Source organism: Ictalurus furcatus, chromosome 12, assembly GCF_023375685.1.
Source record: "Ictalurus furcatus strain D&B chromosome 12, Billie_1.0, whole genome shotgun sequence".
Classification (NCBI taxonomy): Eukaryota; Metazoa; Chordata; class Actinopteri; order Siluriformes; family Ictaluridae; genus Ictalurus; species Ictalurus furcatus.
In genome coordinates, this window is record NC_071266.1 from 7,219,298 (window position 1) to 7,244,069 (window position 24,772).

The 24,772-nt window shown below is 41.0% G+C and overlaps 3 protein-coding genes across 5 annotated transcripts; 1 reads left to right on the top strand and 2 right to left on the bottom strand.

Moving 5' to 3' along the window:
* Nucleotides 1-1,433: 1,433 nt before the first annotated feature.
* Nucleotides 1,434-14,158, bottom strand: LOC128616040 (HMG box-containing protein 4-like). 3 transcript variants are annotated; one of them, XM_053638498.1, is made up of 13 exons: nt 14,072-14,130; nt 13,329-13,467; nt 12,070-12,198; nt 11,876-11,951; nt 11,325-11,624; nt 8,948-9,127; nt 8,723-8,829; nt 8,567-8,648; nt 7,897-7,961; nt 5,419-5,536; nt 4,673-4,917; nt 4,235-4,357; nt 1,434-2,445 (listed from the first exon to the last, which is right to left on the bottom strand). In XM_053638498.1, exons 3-13 carry the CDS (start codon nt 12,196-12,198, stop codon nt 2,401-2,403), a joined length of 1,470 nt encoding a protein of 489 aa, XP_053494473.1. In that variant the 5' UTR covers nt 13,329-13,467; nt 14,072-14,130; the 3' UTR covers nt 1,434-2,400. The 3 variants fall into 3 exon arrangements, with proteins under 3 accessions (XP_053494473.1, XP_053494472.1, XP_053494474.1); XM_053638497.1 differs by lacking the exon at nt 13,329-13,467 and having other exon boundaries at nt 14,072-14,158; XM_053638499.1 differs by lacking the exons at nt 13,329-13,467; nt 14,072-14,130 and adding an exon at nt 12,345-12,420.
* A 3,121-nt stretch (nt 14,159-17,279) lies between these two features.
* On the bottom strand, nt 17,280-19,612 carry LOC128615410 (heme oxygenase). The gene is made up of 7 exons (XM_053637470.1): nt 19,456-19,612; nt 19,221-19,275; nt 18,914-19,025; nt 18,553-18,768; nt 18,097-18,369; nt 17,885-17,972; nt 17,280-17,795 (listed from the first exon to the last, which is right to left on the bottom strand). Exons 2-7 carry the CDS (start codon nt 19,271-19,273, stop codon nt 17,674-17,676), a joined length of 864 nt encoding a protein of 287 aa, XP_053493445.1. The 5' UTR covers nt 19,274-19,275; nt 19,456-19,612; the 3' UTR covers nt 17,280-17,673.
* Nucleotides 19,613-21,514: 1,902 nt separating this feature from the next.
* On the top strand, nt 21,515-23,845 carry LOC128615409 (heme oxygenase). The gene is made up of 7 exons (XM_053637468.1): nt 21,515-21,665; nt 21,846-21,900; nt 22,096-22,207; nt 22,353-22,568; nt 22,752-23,024; nt 23,149-23,236; nt 23,326-23,845. The coding sequence occupies exons 2-7, from the start codon at nt 21,848-21,850 to the stop codon at nt 23,445-23,447; spliced, it is 864 nt and encodes a 287-aa protein (XP_053493443.1). The 5' UTR covers nt 21,515-21,665; nt 21,846-21,847; the 3' UTR covers nt 23,448-23,845.
* The last annotated feature ends 927 nt before the right edge of the window (nt 23,846-24,772 follow it).

Below are 24,772 nucleotides of genomic sequence, written 5' to 3' on the forward strand. Positions count from 1 at the left end.
ATAAATAATAATAAAAAAAGGGACGTGTCGTTCTTTAATAAATAAAGTTGTAGTCTTCGGCTAATTTCGAAGACTTTGGGTGGACTTTGGGCCACATCACACCACTACATCCTTGATTATACCAGACAGGAAGCAGCACTTCCTGTCTGGTTTCATTCCCTACTTAACAACCATATAAAGAGGACACATCACCTTAAACATACAATAATGTTGTGCATGGTCAAAACACACCAAGATACCTCAGGATGCTAGCAGAATGGATTAGGCTTCAAAACTTTTCCCTCAACAAAAAAAAAAAAAAAATGGTCAGCCTATATGGTTACTTAAAAACAGATTTTGGAGTTAAAGTTACATTCAGCATTGCCCACCTCTCATATAATCAGTTTGACAACTTCCTTGTTACATGGATTACTATAGGATTTTTCACTCATTAGGGTTCAAACAGAATATAATCGGAGCCACTCATTAAAGCTGAGACACCCTTTGACTGAATACTGACATTTGAATTAAATATAGAAAACATAGTCACACTTCCCCCATCTGAAGCTCTCAGATCACTACTTCATTCAATTTACAATGTGTCTTAGTCACAATACACGCACTTCGCCATGCTTCCATAGCAAGCGTACAATCAGGTTTTATTGAAAATCTTGAAAGAGTTGTTGACCTTAATTGGTTCACCTTCTCACCCTCCAGATGACAGAATGTCACCTTGTCTGTTTCAATCAAAAGGTGCAGGCTCTTTATTAGTACCTAGAATAATGAAGATTATAGCATGAGGTAGCACTTTTTCCTTTATTTACATTGGAGTGGTGGGCCACTTTATGTCCCAGGATGATCTCATGCCTGTGTTACCTTCTGCCTCTCCCCTGAAAAAAAATGGTTATAATGGATAAAGTATAATATAGTATAGAATAGTAGATAAAATCAGTACAATTTCCTTTGAATCACTTGGTGCAAAGGGGCATTATCCTGCTGGAACATGTTTGGGCACTGGACAGTTCCAGTGAAAGAAAACTGTAATGCTACCGCATACAAAAACATTGTATGCTTCCAACTTGTGGCAACACTCTGGGCTATAACACATATGGGTGTGATTGTCAGGTGTCCAGAAACCTTTGGCCATACAGGCTACATCCTCCACTATAGGACAAGCACATTCCTAATAATCTGATCTCCCTCTCTCCCTCCCCCTCTTTCTCTGTTGAGCTACACATTATTCCAGCTACCTGAGGAGATGCCTGTGACCCTGACGCACTGCTTCTGCCTGGAGCTCCCATCACCTGAGAATCGCTCTACTACATGGATACCCTAAAGATTGCTGTGGATGGCCTCACTTGGATAGCCTAACAATCCCACCTACACTTAATCTAACTCGAAAACGTTGCTTGGTGACAATGTCCACTGTTACTGTAAAAGCACTAAATAAATCATTCAATTCAAATCTTTATTTATATAGCACTTTTAACACTGAACATTGTCATACAGCAGCTGTACAGACATCTGGATATAGATTTAAATTTAGCTCTAATATAGTTCTATAGAGCAAGCCAGACACGACAGTGTTAAAGAAAAACTCGGAAACCTCGGTACCAAAAGAGTAATAATAAAAGATTTAAGCCGAGCTATTTATTTAAAAGGAAACATTTGCAGACTAGAAGTATGTTTACTCTCGCATGTAGCTCATTTAATAAAACCTCACACGTGTCGTATGTGATGTAAAATATAAAAGCTCAGAGCACCGTACATGATTTCATCCTGAAAGTAAACGAACAAGTTAGCAGAACAGATGTGTTTTACATGAGGTCACCAAAGACAGCATGTCACATTAAGTGTAGTAGCATCATTGTTCAACCCTACTTCTACATAATGTCTAACACTGTTATAAAGTTGCATAATGACAACCACAAAAAGATATCGTCATACTTCTTCTAGAGGACCCTGGAGCTTAAAGCTGGTTAATAACCTGAGCTTTGAGACTATAAATCAAGTTAGGGGGCAAGTATCGAATGTAAAATAGTGACCTGCAATCCCAACTAACAAGCACCACCCACCCAAACCAAGTTAAAAATCAGAGCAGGTGCACAGAGGTTAAAAGGGCTCACTAAAATGCTTTTAATTGAAAGAAAGGAAAGAAAAAAAAAAAACACGTTGACAAAAATACAAAATGGAGAGTAGACAGGATAAAAATGGAAACGACGCATTAAGAAGCAGGTTAAAAGGAGACGTGTAGTCTGTGGTCTGTCCAGTGCAAAAATGTGCAATTCAAGTCCTTCTCATGATGAGAACCAGAAGTACTGTCAGGGTTGACAAAGGTCCAAGGGTGAGGAACTACCAGCTAGGCCTCATCTTCCAGAGAGAGAAGAGAAAGTCTGTACTTGGGAGATGATCCGGTAGCGTTCAGAGTCCAGGCATGACGTAGGCTATGTTATCCAGAGTGTTTGACTGAAAGTGATAGAGAGAAGAGAGAATTTTTTTTTTTAATCAGATCACTTGCTATGTTTGTGTGTAGAATAATAATATAATAATGGGTCATTTGTAAAATCTGAATACAATAAACTGATTTGTTTTTAAAATATTTAATTGATGAGGAATGCAACTTTTTGGAATACATTTTATTGGGATTGAAACATGCTGAATTAACTTTAGCTACTGGTTAGACTCTTGACAGTTAAGTCGATGTTAGTCTCATAAGCCAGACTTCTAGCATTTGGTACTTTCAGAGAAACAGGCATTCTGACTGACATCGATGATGACCAATCACAGATCATAGACTCCTCCTGTAGCCAATCATCAAACACACACACGACTAGGGCTGCAACAACTAATTGATAATAATCGATAATGAACGTCATTATGGATTAGTTGGGTCTGTGACATCACTGTGGATATCCCCCCTTCAGTGACGTCACTACACAATGGTGAAAAACGTATTTCTATGAATGAAACACATCTGAGAAACAGCGGAGGTCAGAGTGAGCTGCTGCTGAGGGAAAAGTACATGATCCACGTCATCCAAAACTTGAGAGCGTTTTATATTAAGCGCTTCAAACTAACTCGTAAGTGTATTAACATGGCTTGTCGTGTCAGACGCTGCGACAGAAGCGTGTGCTGTTTAATGTGTTCGACATATTTTCTTCAGCACAGAAATGACATGTTTACCTTTATATCCTTATCTGTAAATGTTCGAAATTCACGCCAGTATTTCCATTTTACATAAAGTCTCGTCCTGGCAGCGAGCGAGTCTCCGTTAAACTTCACTGAATGAGCGCGAGTCCACGCATACGCGTCAATCAAACAGAGAAAGGAAACGCAATAACTCTGACTAAAATATTCATTTTGATCAAATATGTTGTTTGATGCTATATTTAGAAACAAAAGTAATAGTGTTTTTATGAGAGCAGAAACTGTAATGGGGTTAGAACATGTAATTGTATATAAATATAGGAAGTGTCATACATTTACAGAATAAAGTAACATGTTACTGTGCTGAAATGAGTGAATGTGTGTGTTACTGCAGAACATTCAGCCTCTTACCAGTTAACACTTAGTTTCTGCTTTTGTTTTTCTTTTTTTTTTTACATTTTTAATAAAGTGATTTAACTTCTGTTTAAAGCTTGTGGATAATCAGTTGTTTTTTTGTTTTCAAAATATAATGTTTTTTTTAAATCCTTTGCACAATGTATAGCATAAACCACATAGATACATTTAATACCTTTTTCATAGCCTTCAATTTACACAATATTTGAAGGAAAACATCGGGCAGAATGTGACAAAAAAAATACAGAAAATAAAAACAGGTCTTTTAATCCAACTAATCGATTAATCGAAGAAATAATGAACAGATTAATCAATTATCAAAAATAATTGTTAGTTGCAGCCCTAATGTTAAACATATAAACAGTCTGGGATCTATGACTGGAATTCAATGTTGTATTCAATATTACGTAACAGAATTCAACATAACTGCTTAGTTTTATCGTAGTTTCAGGAATTAAAAATTTAGCTCATCAATTTAACTTGGTAGAGGGAAAACTGCAGATTTGGAATTACCTTTAGCTTTGCTGGAGAAACTAGTGGGTCAACACTGTGTTGTTTTTTTGTTATTAGCTCTCTTAGTTACCAGAGGCCCTGTATTTTAAGCTCTTAGAAGTGCTGTAAGTGCATTTTACCCATGTCACTTATCGCATGTCTAATCACGGCATGTTTTGAGACGGTAGGGTAGTGTAGTTACCAGTACGTGAGGAGGGCAGCCGTTAAGTTCTGGCACCTGAGCAGTGAGACACGCCAGAGGGCCAAGAGCACACAGCACAGAGTCCAACAGTACAGAGAGAGAGCCTGATACCGTCACCATCCCCTACACACAAACACACACACAGAGCAAACAGTTTAATACTGCTCAAATCTAAGCCAAGTTCCAGGATGCTGGTTACGCTTAATACACTTTACAAACAGTGAGGTTATTCCACTGATATTCATCATACTTACTGAGCCAACTGTCATATAAGGGCTTTTCATGTTTATAATTATGTTTGGTGATTTATACAGGCAGAGTTTTTCTATGTCTGTGAAAGACTGAATAAACATTCAATATCTGCATTGGTCCTAATGCACTACTGGCTGGAGGAAATCCAGATTAAGGAGTACCAAAAGCTATAGCAATGTGTCATACCTCGGTCTCCTGAAGCCTCCGGCCAATCAGGGACAGTGACTCGCCAAGCAGCTGCAGGTGAGCCGCAGCATCGATTGGGTCCACCTCGGGATCTCTGAGTGGGGAAGGCGAGGGTTCAGCTGCAGGAGCCAGAGACGGTCCGTTCTGTGGTAGAGTCACGGCAGGCTCTGGTCGCTTCGGTACTACTGCTACTGTCTGCGTTGCTGCTGGGGTTGGAGTAACCACACCCGGAAACTGAGCAACACCTGAAGGGGGCAGAGATAACATAATAGATTACCTGACTGAGACATGACTGAAGATTTTAAGGAGAGTATGGCAATCCTTTTGGCTAATACACATGAAGATATTTTGTCTACAGTACACAATACACAGCAATTCTTGTGACCTGGGCAGCTGTTTTCAATTATTTCTGAATTATTTTATGCATTACTCCTAATGACTGATGATGTAACCGAGTTCTTTGCTTGTGCGATCTGTTCACCAATCTGCCTGGCAACCCAACCGCCTGTTCATCTATCCACCTATTCACCCACCCGCAGTGTCTGTTTGGACATCTGTCAGCCTGTCTATCTACCAATCGATTTGCCTGTCCCTCAATTTATCCATCCATATGTCTGTCAAGCCGTCTGTCTAGTTATCTGTCTGGCATTCTGTCTGAAATTGTGTGTCTATCTATATATATCTGCTGGAGAATGTGTTCTATGAAGGGGTTGACTCGGTGTTGAAAGCAGTGGTGGTCTACAAACCTTTAGTCTTACTGGTATCTTTGGCAGGTTTGGGCTGGCTGTGTTTACTGTGTTTGCTTGTAGTGGATTCGTACTTCATCTGCTTGTGCTGCAGATACTCCGCCCTCTCCCTCCACACCTGAGAGATCAGGATGGCATGCTCAATAACACACGTCTCACAGCATGAAAACAAACCAATTTATTCTACAAACAAAGCATTTCTTGCAAGACCGTACAAAAAAATAATAATACCACCTAGGATTATGGATAAAAAGCACTAAATACATGAAGACGCAATACAATAATTAAAATACCCATACAGTTTAGACACTAAAGATCGACCGATAGTGGATTTTACCAACACCGATAACTAAGTTGGGCGGTACCTAGCTGCTGATAACCGATTAATCAACCGACAGTTTGTAAAATCCATACTGAATGAAAACATACAGTGAGGGAAAAAAGTATTTGATCCCCTGCTGATTTTGTATGTTTACCCACTGACAAAGAAATGATCAGTCTATAACTTTAATGGTAGATTTATTTGAACAGTGAGAGACAGAATAACAACAAAAAAATCCAGAAAAACGCACATCAAAAATGTTATAAATTGATTTGCATTTTAATGAGGGAAATAAGTATTTGACCCCTCTGCAAAACATGACTTAGTACTTGGTTTAAAAACCCTTGTTGGCAATCACAGAGGTCAGACGTTTCTTGTCGTTGTCCACCAGGTTTGCACACATCTCAGGAGGGATTTTGTCCCACTCCTCTTTGCAGATCTTCTCCAAATCATTAAGGTTTCGAGGCTGATGTTTGGCAACTCGAACCTTCAGCTCTCTCCACAGATTTTCTATGGGATTAAGGTCTGGAGACTGCCTAGGTCACTCCAGGACCTTAATGTGCTTCTTCTTGAGCCACTCCTTTGTTGCCTTGGCCGTGTGTTTTGGGTCATTGTCATGCTGGAATATCCATCCACGACCCATTTACAATGCCCTGTCTGAGGGAAGGAGGTTTTCACCCAAGATTTGACGGTACATGGCCCCGTCCATCGTCCTTTTGATGCAGTGAAGTTGTCCTGTCCCCTTAGCAGAAAAAAAACCCCAAAGCATAATGTTTCCACCTCCATGTTTGACGGTGGGGATGGTGTTCCAGGGGTCATAGGCAGCATTCCTCCTCCTCCAAACACGGCGAGTTGAGTTGATGCCAAAGAGCTCCATTTTGGTCTCATCTGACCTCAACGCTTTCACCCAGTTGTCCTCAGAATCATTCAGATGTTCATTGGCAAACTTCAGACAGGGATGTATATGTGTTTTCTTGAGCAGCGGACCTTGCGCGCGCTGCAGGATTTCAGTCCTTCACGGCGTAGTGTGTTACCAATTGTTTTCTTGGTGACTATGGTCCCAGCTGCCTTGAGATCATTGACAAGATCCTCCCGTGTAGTTCTGGGCTGATTCCTCACTGTTCTCATGATCAATGTAACTCCACGAGGTGAGATCTTGCATGGAGCCCCAGGCCGAGGGAGATCGACAGTTCTTTTGTGCTTCTTCCATTTGCGAATAATCGCACCAACTGTTGTCCCCTTCTCACCAAGCTGCTTGGCAATGGTCTTGTAGCCCATTCCAGACTTGTGTAGGTCTACAATCTTGTCCCTGACATCCTTGGAGAGCTCTTTGGTCTTGGCCATGGTGGAGAGTTTGGAATATGACTGATTGATTGCTTCTGTGGACAGGTGTCTTTTATACAGGTAACAAACTGATATTAGGAGCACTCCCTTTAAGAGTGTGCTCCTAATCTCAGCTCGTTACCTGTATAAAAGACACCTGGGAGCCAGAAATCTTTCTGATTGAGAGGGGGTCAAATACTTTTTCCCCTCATTAAAATGCAAATTAATTTATAAAATTTTTGACATGCGTTTTTCTGGATTTTTTTGTTGTTATTCTGTCTCTCACTGTTCAAATACAACTACCATTAAAATTATAGACTGATCATTTCTTTGTCAGTGGGCAAACGTACAAAATCAGCAGGGGATCAAATACTTTTTTCCCTCACTGTAACACTCAAAGTATTGCTGAACTTTATTACAAAAATAAACAGTACTGACTGTACCATGAAAATGTACTGTACTTTTTAAAATGAAATAAATATATAAATATTCATATATTAACTATTAATAAATTTTAAAGTAAATAAAAGATCCAAACTAAACCGAAAAGTAACACTCCAAATAACAAATAAAAATAGAGGCATCCAAAATGAATTAAAAAAAAAAAAAAAAAAACACTTCAAATAACACAACAAAATTTGTCAGCGATGGTTTTTATTTAGCCTCTAGAGGCCACTCTCGTACTGTATAATGACGGCGGACCTTTCTCAGCCGCTCCCGCAACGGATGCAACCGGGAAACCGGTGTTGAGTTTTGCTGATAATCGAGTCCAGCAATCGGTGCCGAGTAATCTGCAAAACTGATCAATCAGTCGACCTCTATTAGACACTGACCTGTTTGTCTCCCTCAGGTAACTGTTTCCAAGCATCTGCCAACTTCTTACTCAAATCTCCAAAATCTGTCAAATAATACAGTAAACATTCCTGTCAAATGACTTGAATCATTATTATCTCTGGGAGTCGGATTATTCTGCTTCTTAATTTCTATTTCTTTGTCTGAAATTTCATACAAATAACCTGCAACCTGAAAACAGCGTCAGTTAATGGCTCATAATAAAACTATGTAGAAACAGCTATGCATGCTAGGTCATGTGCAAATATATTATATATATATATATATTATAAATACCAGAATGAATAGACATTGTATATCTAAATATATCTATAATCAACAACTCAGGATACTGTTATGAAGGCCATCTCTGCTCTGAGTCTTGTTGAGAAAACCATTCAAATTCTAATTGGGCACCTTTTACTAGAACATAATAGCCTTGTCCTAATCTCTATATAAACATGCAAGAACATGGTAAACATTTATAGTGTGGGTTATGTACACAGTAACAGGCTGCTAAATACACAATGTACCCATAATACGACTACTTTTTTTTTGGTGTGGGTCAGATATGAATCCCTACTTACTTAATGACTCTGTAAAACAGAGACATGCAAGCCTATAAATAAATCAACTCTGCTACTTCATTTAAAGAGGTGTGCACGTACTGACCGAGACCTGGCTGCTCCTCCAGGATGCTCAACCTGTACTCTTTCGAGAAGATCTGATATGCGGTGAGGACCTTCTTTTTTGCCTGCAATCCAGAGAGCAAAAGATTAATTTGGGAAGGAGTTTCATTGAAACTAAGTGCAAGGTCCTGTGATTTACCTTCACAGCCTTTAATCTGGCCTTCTCTTCCTTCTTTCTCTTTTTGTCACTGTGAGATCCTGACCGTCCTCCTGCATACAACCCCCCGGGGTCCGAGCTGCCGTTGGCTACGGAACAGGGAACAGATTCAAGACAACGAAGGCGTAGAAAACACCATGTATTTCTATCAGAATAAAAAAAAAATATATACATATGCAGCAATAGCTGTTGTGTTTTTCTTCATACATTTGCTGCTGTGACGCCGCTCTTTCTCTTTGTCCTTCTTCTTCTTGCTTTTCTTGCTCTTTTTGTTCTTCTTTCTATACTGGTTGAAGGAATCGTCAATGACCAGCTGACCCCCTTCTTCATCCTCCGCTGAGGAGGAGCTCTCGTCGTCCAGCAGCTCGTACGATCCCCCATAATGCCCTGCAGTGAAAGGAGATGTCAGCAAGTGCAAGATTTTGACTGAACACACTACTGTATTGTATACATTATCAAGTGTAGTGGCTCCCCCCCACCCCACAATGATCAGTCATTTCTGGGTAAAAATCATGTGAGCCCACAGACTGGACAAAATCTCATCAGAAAATCTGAGTTAATGACAGGCAGTTCAAATATACAAACACGGACCATGCAAAACCATGGTTTACCGTGTAAGGCCTGGAGATTTGCATATTCATTCACTACTGTATTGCAGTGTACATGATTCCACGCCACACTTTTTGTGAGACCGCCACATCTAGCAAAAGAATGCAGTTTTGAAAACGAGCTCTGGGTAACTCGGATTGTTTTTTCCAACTCAGATTCGCTTCACACAGCAGAACTGTGCAAAGTTTTCAATATCAATTTCAATACAGAGTATTGAATCAGTCTGTACATGATTTTGCTAAGTTTGTTTGTGACTGTTGCGACCAAAAATGATTGATTTTGCTGCGGCTTTTTTCAAAATTTGAGATGCAACTACTTGCACTGGCGAAATCGCAACTGCACGAAATTGCTTTGCACGCTCTTTCAGTGATGTTTGTTGGTAAACGAGACCTTTTAGCTGTACTCGGGTTCAACGTGTGTGAATCAAAGAGGGTTTTGGACGAACGCTGCTTGTGATGACGCCACGAGAAGGTAATGCTGCAGTTTAAATTATGAGCACATTAAAGTGTTTTATGACCTTGCATGCATGTAAATCTATCTGTACAAAACCTCTAAAACAAAATTAGGCACGTTTCAAAAGCATAATAGGTGCGCTTTAATGTAAACCGGTGACTTGTCTTGTAAATCAGCCAGCACTACTTTATTAGGGCTGCTGTTCGAGAAAATTAATCAACAGCTCTGGACTAAACAGAATCAGAAATGTAACTGGTATAAATGCGTATACTGGCAAAAAAAAAAAACACCCTCCATATATCATTCTTGTGTGTAAGCATGTGGTGTAAAAAAAAAAAAAAAACAACACTTTTTTTTTTTTGCTGTGTTTTTCAAAAACATATCGTCACAATGTTGAACAATATCTTCCAAGACAAGGCAGTAGTTGTTTTAAATTTTAAATAGCTAGAGGAAGAAAAATGGCCCTTATTGAACCCAGTCCGTTTTGAACCACATGACAATTAAAGTGAGTTCAGCTCATTCAAGAGCCTAAACAAAATGTGCAAATCTTTACAAGATGTAAACACAAGCTACAGACAGGGGGCAGTGGTGGCTTAGTGGTTAAGGCTCTGGGTTACTTATCGGAAGGTTGGGCCCTTGAGCAAGGCCCTTAACCCTCCCTGCTCTACAGGTGCTATATCATGGCTGATTCTGTGCTCTGACCCCCAACTTCCTGGCATGCTGAGGTACATGAAGAAAAGAATGTCACTGTGCTGTAATGTATACGTGACCAATAAAGACCAACAAAGCACTTGCCACTCGATTCTTTTTGTATTTTGTTATTACCCGAATACAAAATGAAGATGTCGCTTAGCAGCCATCTTTAACCGAACAACACGTTATTCTCACCACTATGACCTATTTTCAATGCAAACCAAAAATGCCGAAAGCGAACTTTTTTTTTTTTTAAGAATGACACACTGTTACAGAATGACATTTGTGGGCTGAAAGCCACCACAGAACAGCGTGTTCTAGTCTCGGCCTCAGACGCTCTGCAGAGCATCCGATATCTTTTGTACACCTGGCCACGAGCTTCAGAATCTGTAAGCTTGCAATCTGACTGGCTCGCTGCAGCAGCATTTCAACACTGCGACACGATGAGCTTTTCCGGAACAAGACCGAGTCGCTGAACTTCACAGAATCCCATCTTTAAAACTTAGGAAAAAGTCTGAAAGGTGACTTTGCAGTCAGTAAATGATATTTTGCAGAGTTTGCTGATGGGCCTTGAGAACGTTCTGTGCTATGTCAGTTAAATCGTCTCGGTCTATGAAAGCAGCCAGTTCGTGACTATGCTCCTTTACAGAAACGTACCATGCAAATTCGAAAAGTCCGTTTTTCAGGACTAAAGTGTGCACCTGTTTGTGGTCGGTTGATGAAAACTCAGTATCACTCTCAGCTTCTTTGACTTTAGCAGATCTAAGCCTTCATTCGATTCGGCCTCACCTGTCATTTTGCATAAAAGCACCTGCCATCTGTTCCTCACCTTCCAGCTCCACTTCCTCTCCGACCATCGGTAGCATCTCTCTCATTACATGCGGTTTCTTCTTAGCTGGTTTGGACGGGGGCATGCTCTCTCGCCTGCGATCTTTAACTGAAGGGAGCGAGGGGTATGACGGTTTCTTGGGAAGCGTAGGGCAGGGCTCTGAGCCTACAGCTGTAGGAGAGGTGATGGCCTGGAGCAGACCCATGGCAGTCATGCCATCGTGGGGAGAACTGGAGGGGGCTGAGGCAGACGTAGAGCTACCATGGCTGTCGGACGGCCTTTTCTTCTTTTTGTGGTGATCTGGGAAAGAGATGCACATTCGCTGCTTTATCATGCTATCTTGTTTCTATAGTTTGTAAACAGGCATAATCAGGCTCCTTGATATATCACGTCAAAACCTGCATAAGGCAGCACTTGCTTACTTATAATTAGGGGTCCAAGCACCAAAGCCGCTGGAACACTATTACTTTTGTTAGGGTTTTTCATATTAATATTATTGTTTTATTACTATTAGAGTTATTTTTTTAACCAGTGCTCACCCTCTAACCCACCTTTGTAATGATAATCATCATGATGCTTCTTTTTCTTCTTGTGAAACTCGCCGCTCGCTACAAACCCATCCGATTCCTTTTTTTTTTTTTTTTGGAAAACCAGACAACAAACCTCAGTGTAGTACTGAATAAAAACACTGAAAGTTGTATCAACATAACACAGTACACTACTTGTCAGGTTCCGGTCTTCTCACCTTGGGACGCTTCTTTGAGGACTTGCGAACCTCAGCATCGATGATCTCCTCTTCTCGCAGGAGGTCCTTGTACGATCTCCTCTTCTCTCTCTGACTGCGGCCTGCCACCAGGCTCACCTCACCCTCCATCTGATGAAGCAAACACGGAAATGTTTGTCATTTGAGCAGGTTGAAATGTCATGTAGGTGCATTCGTGGTACGAGTGTATCGTGCAAAGCAGCGCTGTTAAGACTTTTCAGTGTCAGTGATTTGATGTGATGAAAACGGTTCAATACCTAAATATCCGGTCTGTAGAGGGTAACTGATAGACGGGTAGAGAAAGACTGAGGTCCTGGAGAATACCCTGTCCTACACATTTGAGTGTTTCCCCATGTGTAAATTAGTTCTGGTGCAACCAGTCACCATTGGAAGTCACATAATTAGCTGAATGAAGTGCTGGAAGACCCCAGAGCTTGTTAGGTAACATACCTAACAAACAGCATCATGAAGAGCACGAAGCTATCAACCACTAAATCTGTTATTTAAAAAATGGAAAGAACATGGGACAAGCTGCCACTATGTATAGAGTAGGCCGTCCACTGAAATGTAAGGAAGGCATTACTCAGAGAAGCAGTCAAGAGACTAAGGGTAATTCTCTACATGATTCTACCACCATCATGCTTCACTGTGGGAACTTGATGGATAGTGCTGGGTCTCTGCCAAATGTAGAACTTTGTGCCCTGCCGAAAACATTCGATTTTGGTCTCATCGGTTCAGCGAAAACTTTTCCACATGTTTCCTGAGTCATGTCAAACTCATATGGGTCAAACCCCCCCTTGTTCTCACCACTCTTCCACTCTTAAAGCCAAAGTTTGTGGAGTATCTGGGTTATAGCTGTATTGTGAACAGCTACTCCCGTCTAAGATCTCACCAGATCCTTCAGAGTTACTTCTCTGACAAACGCCCAACTTACTCGGCTGCTGACTTTTGGCGGATGGCTTCCTCTAGGCAGATTTTTTTGATGTTTTAATGCACAGCGTCAATTCTGCATAGATGAGGTCCTCCATCAAAAGTTTTCCCTGCTCTAAGACACCGGCATGAACTCAGAAAGACTTGTTATTGAGTGGATTCATCGGATCAGGTGTGTCAGAGCAGGGCAAACACTCAAATGTGCAGGACATAGGGCATTCCAGGATCAGGACTGGGATTGTGTGACTTTTTTTTTTTTTTTTTTTTGAAAATTGGAAAATAAAATTGTGTCATCCCAAACAAGCACTCACCACAACGCCCGAAATACACAACCATCAAATATTTCCAATATTCTCAGCTGTAAACGGAACCGCATTTGAGATCGGATTCATCTGGTTTATTGATATGTGCACACACGTCTCGTTTCTTCAGGTGATCGCGCTGATCAAACTGCACCAAGAAAGCACATTATTACATCTCAGAGCTCACCGTGATCCTATTTACTTTCTCATTTCCAACATCACACACTCATCCTGTGGGAAACATCTCCGATACGATCTAACTGAAATCCGAGAGGCGGATCCGAGGGTCGCGGGCTGGATATAAACAACGTTTTCCCGCCTGGGTTTGAAAACAATTTCGCTACTTGGCTAACACACTTCTCTTTAATGTTTGCCAGATAGCTTTAGCACACACTATCTCTCTCGCTTAGCTTAGTGGCTAACGCTACTGGGAGTTGAAGCCCAAACGGCTTCGTATTGGATAAATAGTGCACTACACAGGGCATGAAAAACATGACAACAAACCCTAGCTGGGGTACTTATCTAGGGAGTATAGCGCTATTTGGCATTCAGCCTCGGAAAACTAAGCTAAATGTTTAGCTTTAGCAAATACCTAGGACTAGTTAGCGAGCCGGTTAACTTTCAAACACAATAAACCATATTATAAATGCTCAACTTATCTCTCTAATATGCATTATTTAGATACCGTTAGTCATCACCGTGTATTTAAGGGAAAAAAGTATTATTTTAATTCAATAAAACGGAGAAATTACCATTAACTAGCATTCATAAACTTCAAGCTATCCTCGCCGCCATCTTGAACACTGATATGCCTCTTGCTTCAGCGAATAGAAGAATGCATTAAAAGCGCAACAGCGCCCCAAGTGGTTTGGGTGAACGATAAATGTATTTAATAAACACTGCATGAAAATGTGTATGAAATACTTTTACGATATATTTCACTTGAAAAAGTATATACCTTAAACCCTCTTAAACCTTATTTTGCAGACATAGAGCCCTTCAAGTGTTAAAAAAAATTCACAGACCATCTATTCTACACCATATGGCCAAAAGTTTGTGGACACTTTACCGTCACACCCATATGTGGTTCTTCCCCAATCTGTTGCCACAAAGTTGGAAGCACACAGTTGTATATAATGTCTTTGTATACTGTACAATTACAATTACAATTGTACAATTACAATTCCCCACAATGTTCCAGCATGACGATGCCCCTGTATCACAAAATGAAACCCATGAAGACATGGTTTGCCAATGTTGGAGTGGAAGAACCAATGTGTCCTGCACAGAGCCCTGGCCTCAACCCAACTGAACACCTCTGGGATGAATTGGAACGCTGGCTGCATTCCAGGCCTCCTCGCCCAAAATCAGTGTCTGACCTCACTAATGCTCTTGTGGCTGAATGAACGCAAATCCCCACAGCCATGGTCCAAAGTCTGGAAGGGGATGTTCAAAAAGAATATATGGGTGTGATGGTTAGGTGTCCACAAACTTTTGGCCCTATAATGTACAGAATTTAAACACAGATTTATTTCAGAAATGTGGTCCAACTATATAAATGTTATACCTATAACATTTCATAGTGTTGCAACCTGGTCATAGTTGGAAAAAAAATCCCAGTGGAGGAAAAAAAACAATATAGTTTGCAAAATGGTTTACAATTTTATAAATAAATAAATAAAATATATATAATAATAAAGTAAAAAAAAATCCTAATTAGTTTTGGTGCAACCATTCACCATCAGAACTTACATAACTGGCTGAATGAAGCGCTGGAAGACCCCAGAGCTTGTTAGGGAACATACTTAACGAACATCATCATGAAGACCACGAAGCTATCAACCACTAAATCTGTTATTAAAAAAATGGAAAGAACATGGGACAAGCTGCCACTATGTATAGAGTAGGCCGTCCACCGAAATGTAAGGAAGGCATTACTCAGAGAAGCAATCAAGAGACTAAGGGTAATTCTCTACATGATGCTACCACCACCATGCTTCACTGTGGGAACTTGATGGATAGTGTTGGGTCTCTGCTAAATGTAGAACTTTGTGCCCTGGCGAAAAAGTTTAAATTTGGTCTCATCGTGTCAGTGAAAACTTTTCCACTTGTTTCCTGAGTCTCCAACATGACACACTCACCACTCTTCCATAAAGCCAAGTTTTGTGGAGTATCTGGGCTATGGCTCTACGGTGAACAGCTACTCCCATCTAAGACGGGGATCTCTCTAGATCCTTCAGAGTTACTCTTGGCCACTTGGTTGCTTCTCTGACAAATACCCAACTTACTTAGTCACTGACTTTTGGTGGATGGCTTCCTCTAGGCAGAGTCGTGGCTGTGCTATATTTTTTTTCATGTTTTAATTCATAGAAAAACGGTATGGCACAACTGCAATTCTGCCTAGACGAGGCCATCTACCTGGAGCTAGATTAGTTCAGGTGGAGTGGTGAGACTGTTCTTTCACGAGTAGCTTGGAATTTTCTTTTTTCTTTCTTTCTTTCTCAGGACTGAGTGAAATTTCAGAATCTTCCATCCAGCAGCTTTAATTACAGTTCTCGTTTAAACTTTTAAACAGCTACACACACACACACACACACACACACACACACACACACACACACACACACACACACACATAAACACAGTGGATAGTGATCTATTTATACAGCCTTTTAATAAGTGAGTGATTTGCTCATGACAGCCTCCATATGTTCCAACAGGGCAATGAATCAAACCTGCTGAGCTGGGATTTGAGTGCTCTGATAACCCTGCGTTCATATCAGAACCCTGACTCAGGCAGGGTATGTGGAAATGATTAGTTTACACTAAGTGGAACTGCTAAACGTGAGTAAGCAGTTCCCTCCAGTGCCAAAGAACAGCGGGACGTCGGATAGGATGACTCCTGTACATGCACCATGTATTGAACTCTGTACTGAAATGCTTTTACCTGAATGAGTGATTATGATGGTATAGTGGTTCCAAAGCGCTTTACACTGTGTCTCATTCACCCACTCACACACGCTCACACTCACACACCAATGATAGCAGATCTGCCATGCAAGGCGCTAGCTTGCCATCGGGAACAACATTGGGTTCAGCGTCTTGCCCAAAGACACTTCTGCATGTGGATTCATGTGGGCCGGGAATCTAACCGCCAACCATACGAGTAGTGGACAACCCGCTCTACCACCTGAACCACAGCCACCCATATATGTGTATAAAAACCAAACTACAATTAGTCTGCATTTTCAATCTGCTGTTCCTAATATACACACAGTTTACAGACACACACATGTAATTTTTAATCTGTATAGTGATAATGGGATCTTTACGAGATTAGACAGGCTTTATGATGTTGATGGGCTTTCAGTAACCTTTTCTGTACCGCTTATCCTGTGCAGGGTCACAGGGAGCCTGGAGCCTATCCCAGGAGATTTGGGACATGAGGCGGGGAACACCGTAGATCCATCACAGGGCACAATCGCACACGCACTCACTATGGACAATTTAGAAATGACAATCAGCCTACAATGGGTGGGGGAGGAAACTAGAGTACCCGGAGGAAACCCCCAAAGCACAGAGAGAACATGCAAGCTCCATGCACACAGGGTGGAGGCGGAGATCGAACACCCAACTCTGGATGTGTGAGGCAAATGCGCTAACCACTAAGCCACCTTGTCCACATTAATTGATATGAATCCTTGAAGTTGATAATTTTCCAATAACAACAAAATGTTTTATTCCTCTCATACAACTGCAATTTAACAAAAGTTACATTTTTTACATTTAGTATTGTAACTTTCTGCTAGAAAAGGCTGCCACTGGAGACTCTTTCCATTAAGTGTTAAATAATCCCCATGTCTGTTACTGATAATATTGAAAATAATACCTTCTATTTAATGTACATCACTTTCCCTGCATTAGTTACATATTTCTGAAAATGAAAGATCACACATTCGGTTTAATTTTGCTTCAGTGTTTTAATTAAAAAAATGAAAATTTTGTACAGTGAAATATTTAATATTTCTATCATTTCAGAAAGTGCATTAAAGGTACACACTATCTACTCTCTCTCTCTCTCTCTCTCTCTCACACACACACACACACACACACGCTACATTCAGTACAGGTCATCATATAATACAGTATCTGGACAGTGTACTTATTAATCTTCATATAAACATGTGATTGTTACATAAAACACATCAATAATTACACATTATACAAAATACGACCTTTCTGAATTAAAAGTGTACAGAGGTGTTTCCTGTGATCTGGGAATTTCACCTCAACTCGTCACTTTATCTACATTTGCATACTATACAGTATTGTACATGTTACACAGCCATAATATTTAAAATGCATACATTCCCATTCCGACTGCCAGAGCTAAACACACTCCGAGCAGCATCCTGAGCAGCTGAGACGGAGACGACAGTGAGGAGGATGGCGCTGAGCTCTGGCTCACTCTGACATCTGAGGAAAGAGAGACAGTCAAGGCGTTAACATGCTGGATAAGATAAAGATTGCTGGATTTGTGCAGCTTGTGTTTGTGTTTGTTTTACCTGGAGTCTTGAGGTTGTGTTCTTTATGTCTCTGCCTCAACTCATTCTTCTCTGAGATGTTCACCAAGTTCTGGAGTTCATCAAACACCTGGAAAACAACCCACACACACCGGTGTTACCTCGTCTTGCAGAGATCACTCTTATGAACGGCTTCCAACAGAATGTACTGTATCCTTTAAGTGGATCCGTGTGAAGTTGAAAAGGTTTCTAACCTGGATGTTGAACTCGAAGGCTCTGACGGCTTCCTCCAGCACTCCCTCTCTCTGTGTCTCCGTCAGCTCGATGCTGTTCATCCTGCTTCTGTACAGCTGCTTGAACAGATTCGGGCTGCTGACGGCGGGAAACGTGAAGAACGCCAAGCCCTCTCCGTTCTTCAGTCCTAAAGACTTCTGGGTAATTCGGCCCAACACCTGGCCACCTGACAGGTCACCTAAGTAGCGAGTGTAAGCGTGAGCCACGAGGTATTCAGGATGCTCGCTACCAATCTGGAATAAGAGAGAAGCAACATGTATATTTAATTATAAAGTACCAAATCACACAACAGTGTATATAGTGAGGGTTGAATCCAGCTACACTTGTAGTAATAGTGTAGTGCAAGCATAGGAAACTTCTAGAGGCTTTCAATATGTAGACAAAATCAGCTTGTTTGTAAAAACTATTTGTAGTACCTCTCTCAATCTCTGAGCGTATCTCAGTGTAGCAGCAGGTACGGTCATCTTCTCTCTCCAGTCCTGACCATAAAAGTGCTCCAGATCTTTCTTGAGTGTCTCCATCCTGGCCAGTTCCTGAGGGAAGTAAATTGGTGCGACACTGTCGTGAGAGGCGTTCCTGTCCAGTTCCTCTTCCAGAGCTTCGTAGATCTTATACAAGGAGCACAACAGGAGCTGAGGAAAGAGACAGGGGAAGAATATTAACTGTTAAGCCGTATTTAAAGAGTCGTATCAAGGACATTCTCACAATGTAAACCAAGGACGGATTTTAAAGGTAACTGGTATGAGAGTGTTGAGAAGGTCCAGGAAGATGGCTGACCTTATACTGTTGCAGGCTGATGTTTCCTCTCTGGAAGGCCAGCATCAGTTCCGTGTTCTCGGCTCGGACGTGGCTGTCTTTAGTCACAGCCTTTATCTGCTCAGACAGATCACTGTAGAGAGAGATACAGCGCTGTGTTAACCTAAATACCTATACACAACCTTCTTAACTACACATCATTACACTTCTTGTTGTTTGTCCATTTTGGTTAGTATGTGGAACGATTAAATAAGGTCATATTTCATGGATTATATTCTTGTAGCTTAAAGATGCCGTGTGAACATCTGAGATTTGTTTTTGCACTTACCGGTCTGTGACCTGAACCTTCTCAGTCTGTACTTTCTGCTTATCTGCTTCCATTTCTGTGAAGAAAACAATAAGAGCAGCTACTGAGAACAGCTGCAGTGTATAATATTTGCAAAAATTTTAAAAATACAAATATTACAACATCTCACGGAGACAATATGTGAGAACCCTCGGTGATCGTAGAGCAAAAGTTAAAAGTGCATTTTAAAGTAATCATTACTAAAACGTTTACTCACTCAGATAGTGTTTGAATAGTTTCCGGTCAGAGTTGTGTAGTTTTCCTGATTCTATGAAGAGAACCTTTTTGCTCTGTTGTAGGTTGTAGAGTTCACTCTGCAGCTGCCTCTTTTATACCCACTCTCTCGCTCCCTCCCACTTTTATACTCACAGCATGGTGAAAACAGGAAGCGGCATTCAGGCCAGCAGAACAAAGCAAGAGGGAGGACCTACAGCTAACCATGACATGGCACACTGGGTGAAATACAAGAAGGAGAAACACTGACAGAGAGGGAAAGGAAGAGGTTTTGGGTTTAGGACTAACCATGACACAACATTCTCCAGAGTGAGAATGGAAGCAGGAAGACCATTTAATGCTCTTTAAACATTATACACATATGGCTTCTTGTGTTTTATGCTGTAGGCAAAGTTCTGCTACTTGTTCTTTGAAAGTGGAGGAACTGCTTACTCACGTTTTGCTTGTCCGCGCATCCTCCCTCTGCTGGCTGGATTGCACATTAATCATTTCCACGTTCCCTCACTGATTGCTGGGCGTTTTGCCGAGTCATGGTTCTGATTTGAGCGTTATCAGAGAGCTCATATCACAGCTCAGCAGTCTGTGGTAACCAGTTTCTAATTAGTAAAAAGAATGGTGATTTATTGGGTTGTTGAATTATATAATAAGTCATATATTATATATATATTGTTTATATAATAATTATATAGACAGTAGTGCTGACTGCAAAGCAAAGTGCAGGTTTATATTGTTCTGATGTGTTGTTTCTATAGTTGCAACTCATTCTCAGGGACTTGCATCTTGAACACTCCACGTGATCTGAGATTATCCAGGCAAGAGCCCAGCACAAGCTTTTAGCAATAGTATCTCAATTTTTAAGATGTTGGACTACTGATCAGAAGGTTGTGAGTTCAAATCCCAGCACTGCCAAGCTGCTACTACAGGACCCTTGAGCAAGGACATTAACCTTCAGCTGTTCAGTTATATAAATGAGATAAAAGTCGCTCTGGATAACGTGTTTGCCATAGTTGCCGTCGGAAAATTTATGGGGTAACAGCAGTTGCCCTTGTTTACTTTCTTACATCAACACACCCTGTTGTGTTTTAATACTTATGTTACACTCACTGTGCTGTATGTGGGGCAGCATACACATTAAGTGTTCATCATGTTCAACGCCCTAAAACATGAATTATATCTGTCTATCAAACACATTCAAGATTCCAGCTTCAAGTAACATTAAATTACAGACATACACATTTACATACATTCACACAAAATAAAAATAAAAAAGGTTTGGTAAAATAATAGCAATAAAAAAAAGAAGAAAATACACAATGATTTGTCTGAGCATTTTGTACATGTTTACAGTGTTGATGTTATTGGGTTCGGGGTCCTGTTCCACTGGTTACTCTTTTTTTCGTGACAGGACTTCACACACTGGGCAGGCAGGTTTGAGCAGGCTGAAGTTTCTCCTAGCAGGTGTGGGAGTTTATTCTTATTTGGCATCAAATTGAAGTCTTTTTCATGGGTTGTGAAATGGGGGAAAATATTTTCCTAATTTGTGTATAATTAGGGCATGATGTTAAAAAGTGAAGTTCTGTTTCTACTTCATTTACTGTGCAGTGTATAGTGGCCAGGTTGTGTTCACTGAGTCTGTACATGGTCAGGGCCTTTCTTAATTTAGGGTTGGTCACTGTGCTCAGGTATTATGTCAATTCTCTGTTTAGGGAAAGATAACATTCTAATTTACTTTGCTGAGCTGTTGCTTCTGTACAGTGTTTTAGATTTTTTTTTCTTTTTTTCTCTCATTCAAATGTGTACTTTTCCTCCCACAGTGTCAACATGCATGAGCAGTAAAGATCATGTGACTGAACGAGTCACAATTCCAAGCCAGAAAAACAAAATCATGGTTAGTCCTGATCCCGCCCTCTCTTCCTTTCCCTCTCTGTCAGTGTTTCTCCTTCTTGTATTTCACCCAGTGTGCCATGTCATGGTTAGCTGTAGGTCCTCCCTCTTGCTTTGTTCTGCTGGCCTGAATGCCGCTTCCTGTTTTCACCATGCTGTGAGTATAAAAGTGGGAGGGAGCGAGAGAGTGAGTATAAAAGAGGCAGCTGCAGAGTGAACTCTACAACCTACAACAGAGCAAAGAGGTTCTCTTCATAGAAACAGGAAAACTACACAACTCTGACCGGAAACTATTCAAACACTATCTGAGTGAGTAAACGTTTTAGTAATGATTACTTTAAAATGCACTTTTAACTTTTGCTCTACGATCACCGAGGGTTCTCACATATTGTCTCCGTGAGATGTTGTAATATTTGTATTTTTAAAATTTTTGCAAATATTATACACTGCAGCTGTTCTCAGTAGCTGCTCTTATTGTTTTCTTCACAGAAATGGAAGCAGATAAGCAGAAAGTACAGACTGAGAAGGTTCAGGTCACAGACCGGTAAGTGCAAAAACAAATCTCAGATGTTCACACGGCATCTTTAAGCTACAAGAATATAATCCATGAAATATGACCTTATTTAATCGTTCCACATACTAACCAAAATGGACAAACAACAAGAAGTGTAATGATGTGTAGTTAAGAAGGTTGTGTATAGGTATTTAGGTTAACACAGCGCTGTATCTCTCTCTACAGTGATCTGTCTGAGCAGATAAAGGCTGTGACTAAAGACAGCCACGTCCGAGCCGAGAACACGGAACTGATGCTGGCCTTCCAGAGAGGAAACATCAGCCTGCAACAGTATAAGGTCAGCCATCTTCCTGGACCTTCTCAACACTCTCATACCAGTTACCTTTAAAATCCGTCCTTGGTTTACATTGTGAGAATGTCCTTGATACGACTCTTTAAATACGGCTTAACAGTTAATATTCTTCCCCTGTCTCTTTCCTCAGCTCCTGTTGTGCTCCTTGTATAAGATCTACGAAGCTCTGGAAGAGGAACTGGACAGGAACGCCTCTCACGACAGTGTCGCACCAATTTACTTCCCTCAGGAACTGGCCAGGATGGAGACACTCAAGAAAGATCTGAAGCACTTTTATGGTCAGGACTGGAGAGAGAAGATGACCGTACCGGCTGCTACACTGAGATACGCTCAGAGATTGAGAGAGGTACTACAAATAGTTTTTACAAACAAGCTGATTTTGTCTACATATTGAAAGCCTCTAGAAGTTTCCTATGCTTGCACTACACTATTACTACAAGTGTAGCTGGATTCAACCCTCACTATATACACTGTTGTGTGATTTGGTACTTTATAATTAAATATACATGTTGCTTCTCTCTTACTCCAGATTGGTAGCGAGCATCCTGAATACCTCGTGGCTCACGCTTACACTCGCTACTTAGGTGACCTGTCAGGTGGCCAGGTGTTGGGCCGAATTACCCAGAAGTCTTTAGGACTGAAGAACGGAGAGGGCTTGGCGTTCTTCACGTTTCCCGCCGTCAGCAGCCCGAATCTGTTCAAGCAGCTGTACAGAAGCAGGATGAACAGCATCGAGCTGACGGAGACACAGAGAGAGGGAGTGCTGGAGGAAGCCGTCAGAGCCTTCGAGTTCAACATCCAGGTTAGAAACCTTTTCAACTTCACACGGATCCACTTAAAGGATACAGTACATTCTGTTGGAAGCCGTTCATAAGAGTGATCTCTGCAAGACGAGGTAACACCGGTGTGTGTGGGTTGTTTTCCAGGTGTTTGATGAACTCCAGAACTTGGTGAACATCTCAGAGAAGAATGAGTTGAGGCAGAGACATAAAGAACACAACCTCAAGACTCCAGGTAAAACAAACACAAACACAAGCTGCACAAATCCAGCAATCTTTATCTTATCCAGCATGTTAACGCCTTGACTGTCTCTCTTTCCTCAGATGTCAGAGTGAGCCAGAGCTCAGCGCCATCCTCCTCACTGTCGTCTCCGTCTCAGCTGCTCAGGATGCTGCTCGGAGTGTGTTTAGCTCTGGCAGTCGGAATGGGAATGTATGCATTTTAAATATTACGGCTGTGTAACATGTACAATACTGTATAGTATGCAAATGTAGATAAAGTGACGAGTTGAGGTGAAATTCCCAGATCACAGGAAACATCTCAGTACACTTCCAGAATGCACTTTTATGATAGGAATATTCTGGTTCTGTTTTGCACACTGTGTAATTATTATTATTGTTGGACTTGTGGATTGATGATTTCTTAATGAGAGGATCAATAAGATCATTGTTCAGACACACTGTATTACCGGGCTTATGTTCTGTACTGGATACAGCAATCCATGGGTAAATGTAAGTAAAATGTTCAATACTTGTAAATATTTGCAGAATATTAAAATGTACATATTTTGCAGATTTTTATAATTTTTTTTATAAATTAAAATTGAATATGGAAGAAAACAAACAGCTCCTACATTGCTCTTTATTTGCATACATCAACTGTGATCTTATGTTATAATGGAAATATGGGTTCACGTGTAACAGGAACCGATTTTATTATTTCGGGTGGCCTGCTAGTGGACATCCAATAAGAGGACAAAAACAGGCTTTAAAAGTCAAATGTCCCTGACCAGACACAAGGGCAGTAGGCTCAGTGGTTAAGGGTCAGTACTAGTGACTGGTCAGTTGTGTGTTCAAATCCCAGGACTGCTAGAGACACACTCTTGGACTCATTAGCAAGAACCCTTAGCTCTCAACTATGCAAGTATATGATCTGCCAAATGTCAAGGTAGGTGTAAAAAGAAAGAGGGGAAAATGAATAATTTAGTCATTTAAATACTCTTGGGTTTGCTTACCCAAGTTTGATTGTCCACTATAAAACCTGGGGTTTGTTGAGCATGCATACTACAGTTGTAAAGTCAAATCTCTTAAAACTGCTCTTCCAGCTACATTTTTGACTGACCTACCAACAATGGCTGCTTTCACACTTGGCCTTTTTTATCAAGTGCCAGCACAAGACATATGGAGGACAAGGTGGCAATGAAAGAATGAAAGATTTGTCTTGTTCCTGAGGGAATCTACAGAGATTCATGACATCTTGAAACAAAAATATCCAATATTTAATTGACACAATATAACGGTGGCTTAGTGGTTAGCACGTTCGCCTCACACCTCCAGGGTCTGGGGTTCGAGTCCCGCCGGGGCCCTGTGTGTGCAGAGTTTGCATGTTCTCCCCGTGCTGTGGGGGTTTCCTCCGGGTACTCCGGTTTCCTCCCCAAGTCCAAAGACATGCATGGTAGGCTGATTGGCATGCCCAAAGGGTCCGTAGTGTATGAATGGGTGTGTGAGTGTGTATGTGAGTGTGCCCTGCGATGGATTGGCACCCTGTCCA

Excerpts from the sequence above, each read along its gene's own strand:
- LOC128616040 (XM_053638497.1), bottom strand. Across the intron at positions 4,918-5,418 it reads AGATACCAGTAAGACTAAAG|GTGTTGCTCAGTTTCCGGGT; the intron begins GTTTGTAGACCA and ends TGCCCCCTTCAG. Across the intron at positions 2,446-4,234 it reads GCTGCCCTCCTCACGTACTG|TCAAACACTCTGGATAACAT; the intron begins GTAACTACACTA and ends TATCACTTTCAG.
- LOC128615409 (XM_053637468.1), top strand. The coding sequence starts at position 21,848 with ATGGAAGCAGATAAGCAGAAAGTACAGACTGAGAAGGTTCAGGTCACA. Across the intron at positions 21,901-22,095 it reads AAGGTTCAGGTCACAGACCG|TGATCTGTCTGAGCAGATAA; the intron begins GTAAGTGCAAAA and ends CTCTCTCTACAG. Across the intron at positions 23,025-23,148 it reads CCTTCGAGTTCAACATCCAG|GTGTTTGATGAACTCCAGAA; the intron begins GTTAGAAACCTT and ends GTTGTTTTCCAG.
- LOC128615410 (XM_053637470.1), bottom strand. The coding sequence starts at position 19,273 with ATGGAAGCAGATAAGCAGAAAGTACAGACTGAGAAGGTTCAGGTCACA. Across the intron at positions 18,769-18,913 it reads TCAGCCTGCAACAGTATAAG|CTCCTGTTGTGCTCCTTGTA; the intron begins GTCAGCCATCTT and ends CTCTTTCCTCAG. Across the intron at positions 18,370-18,552 it reads ACGCTCAGAGATTGAGAGAG|ATTGGTAGCGAGCATCCTGA; the intron begins GTACTACAAATA and ends CTCTTATTCCAG.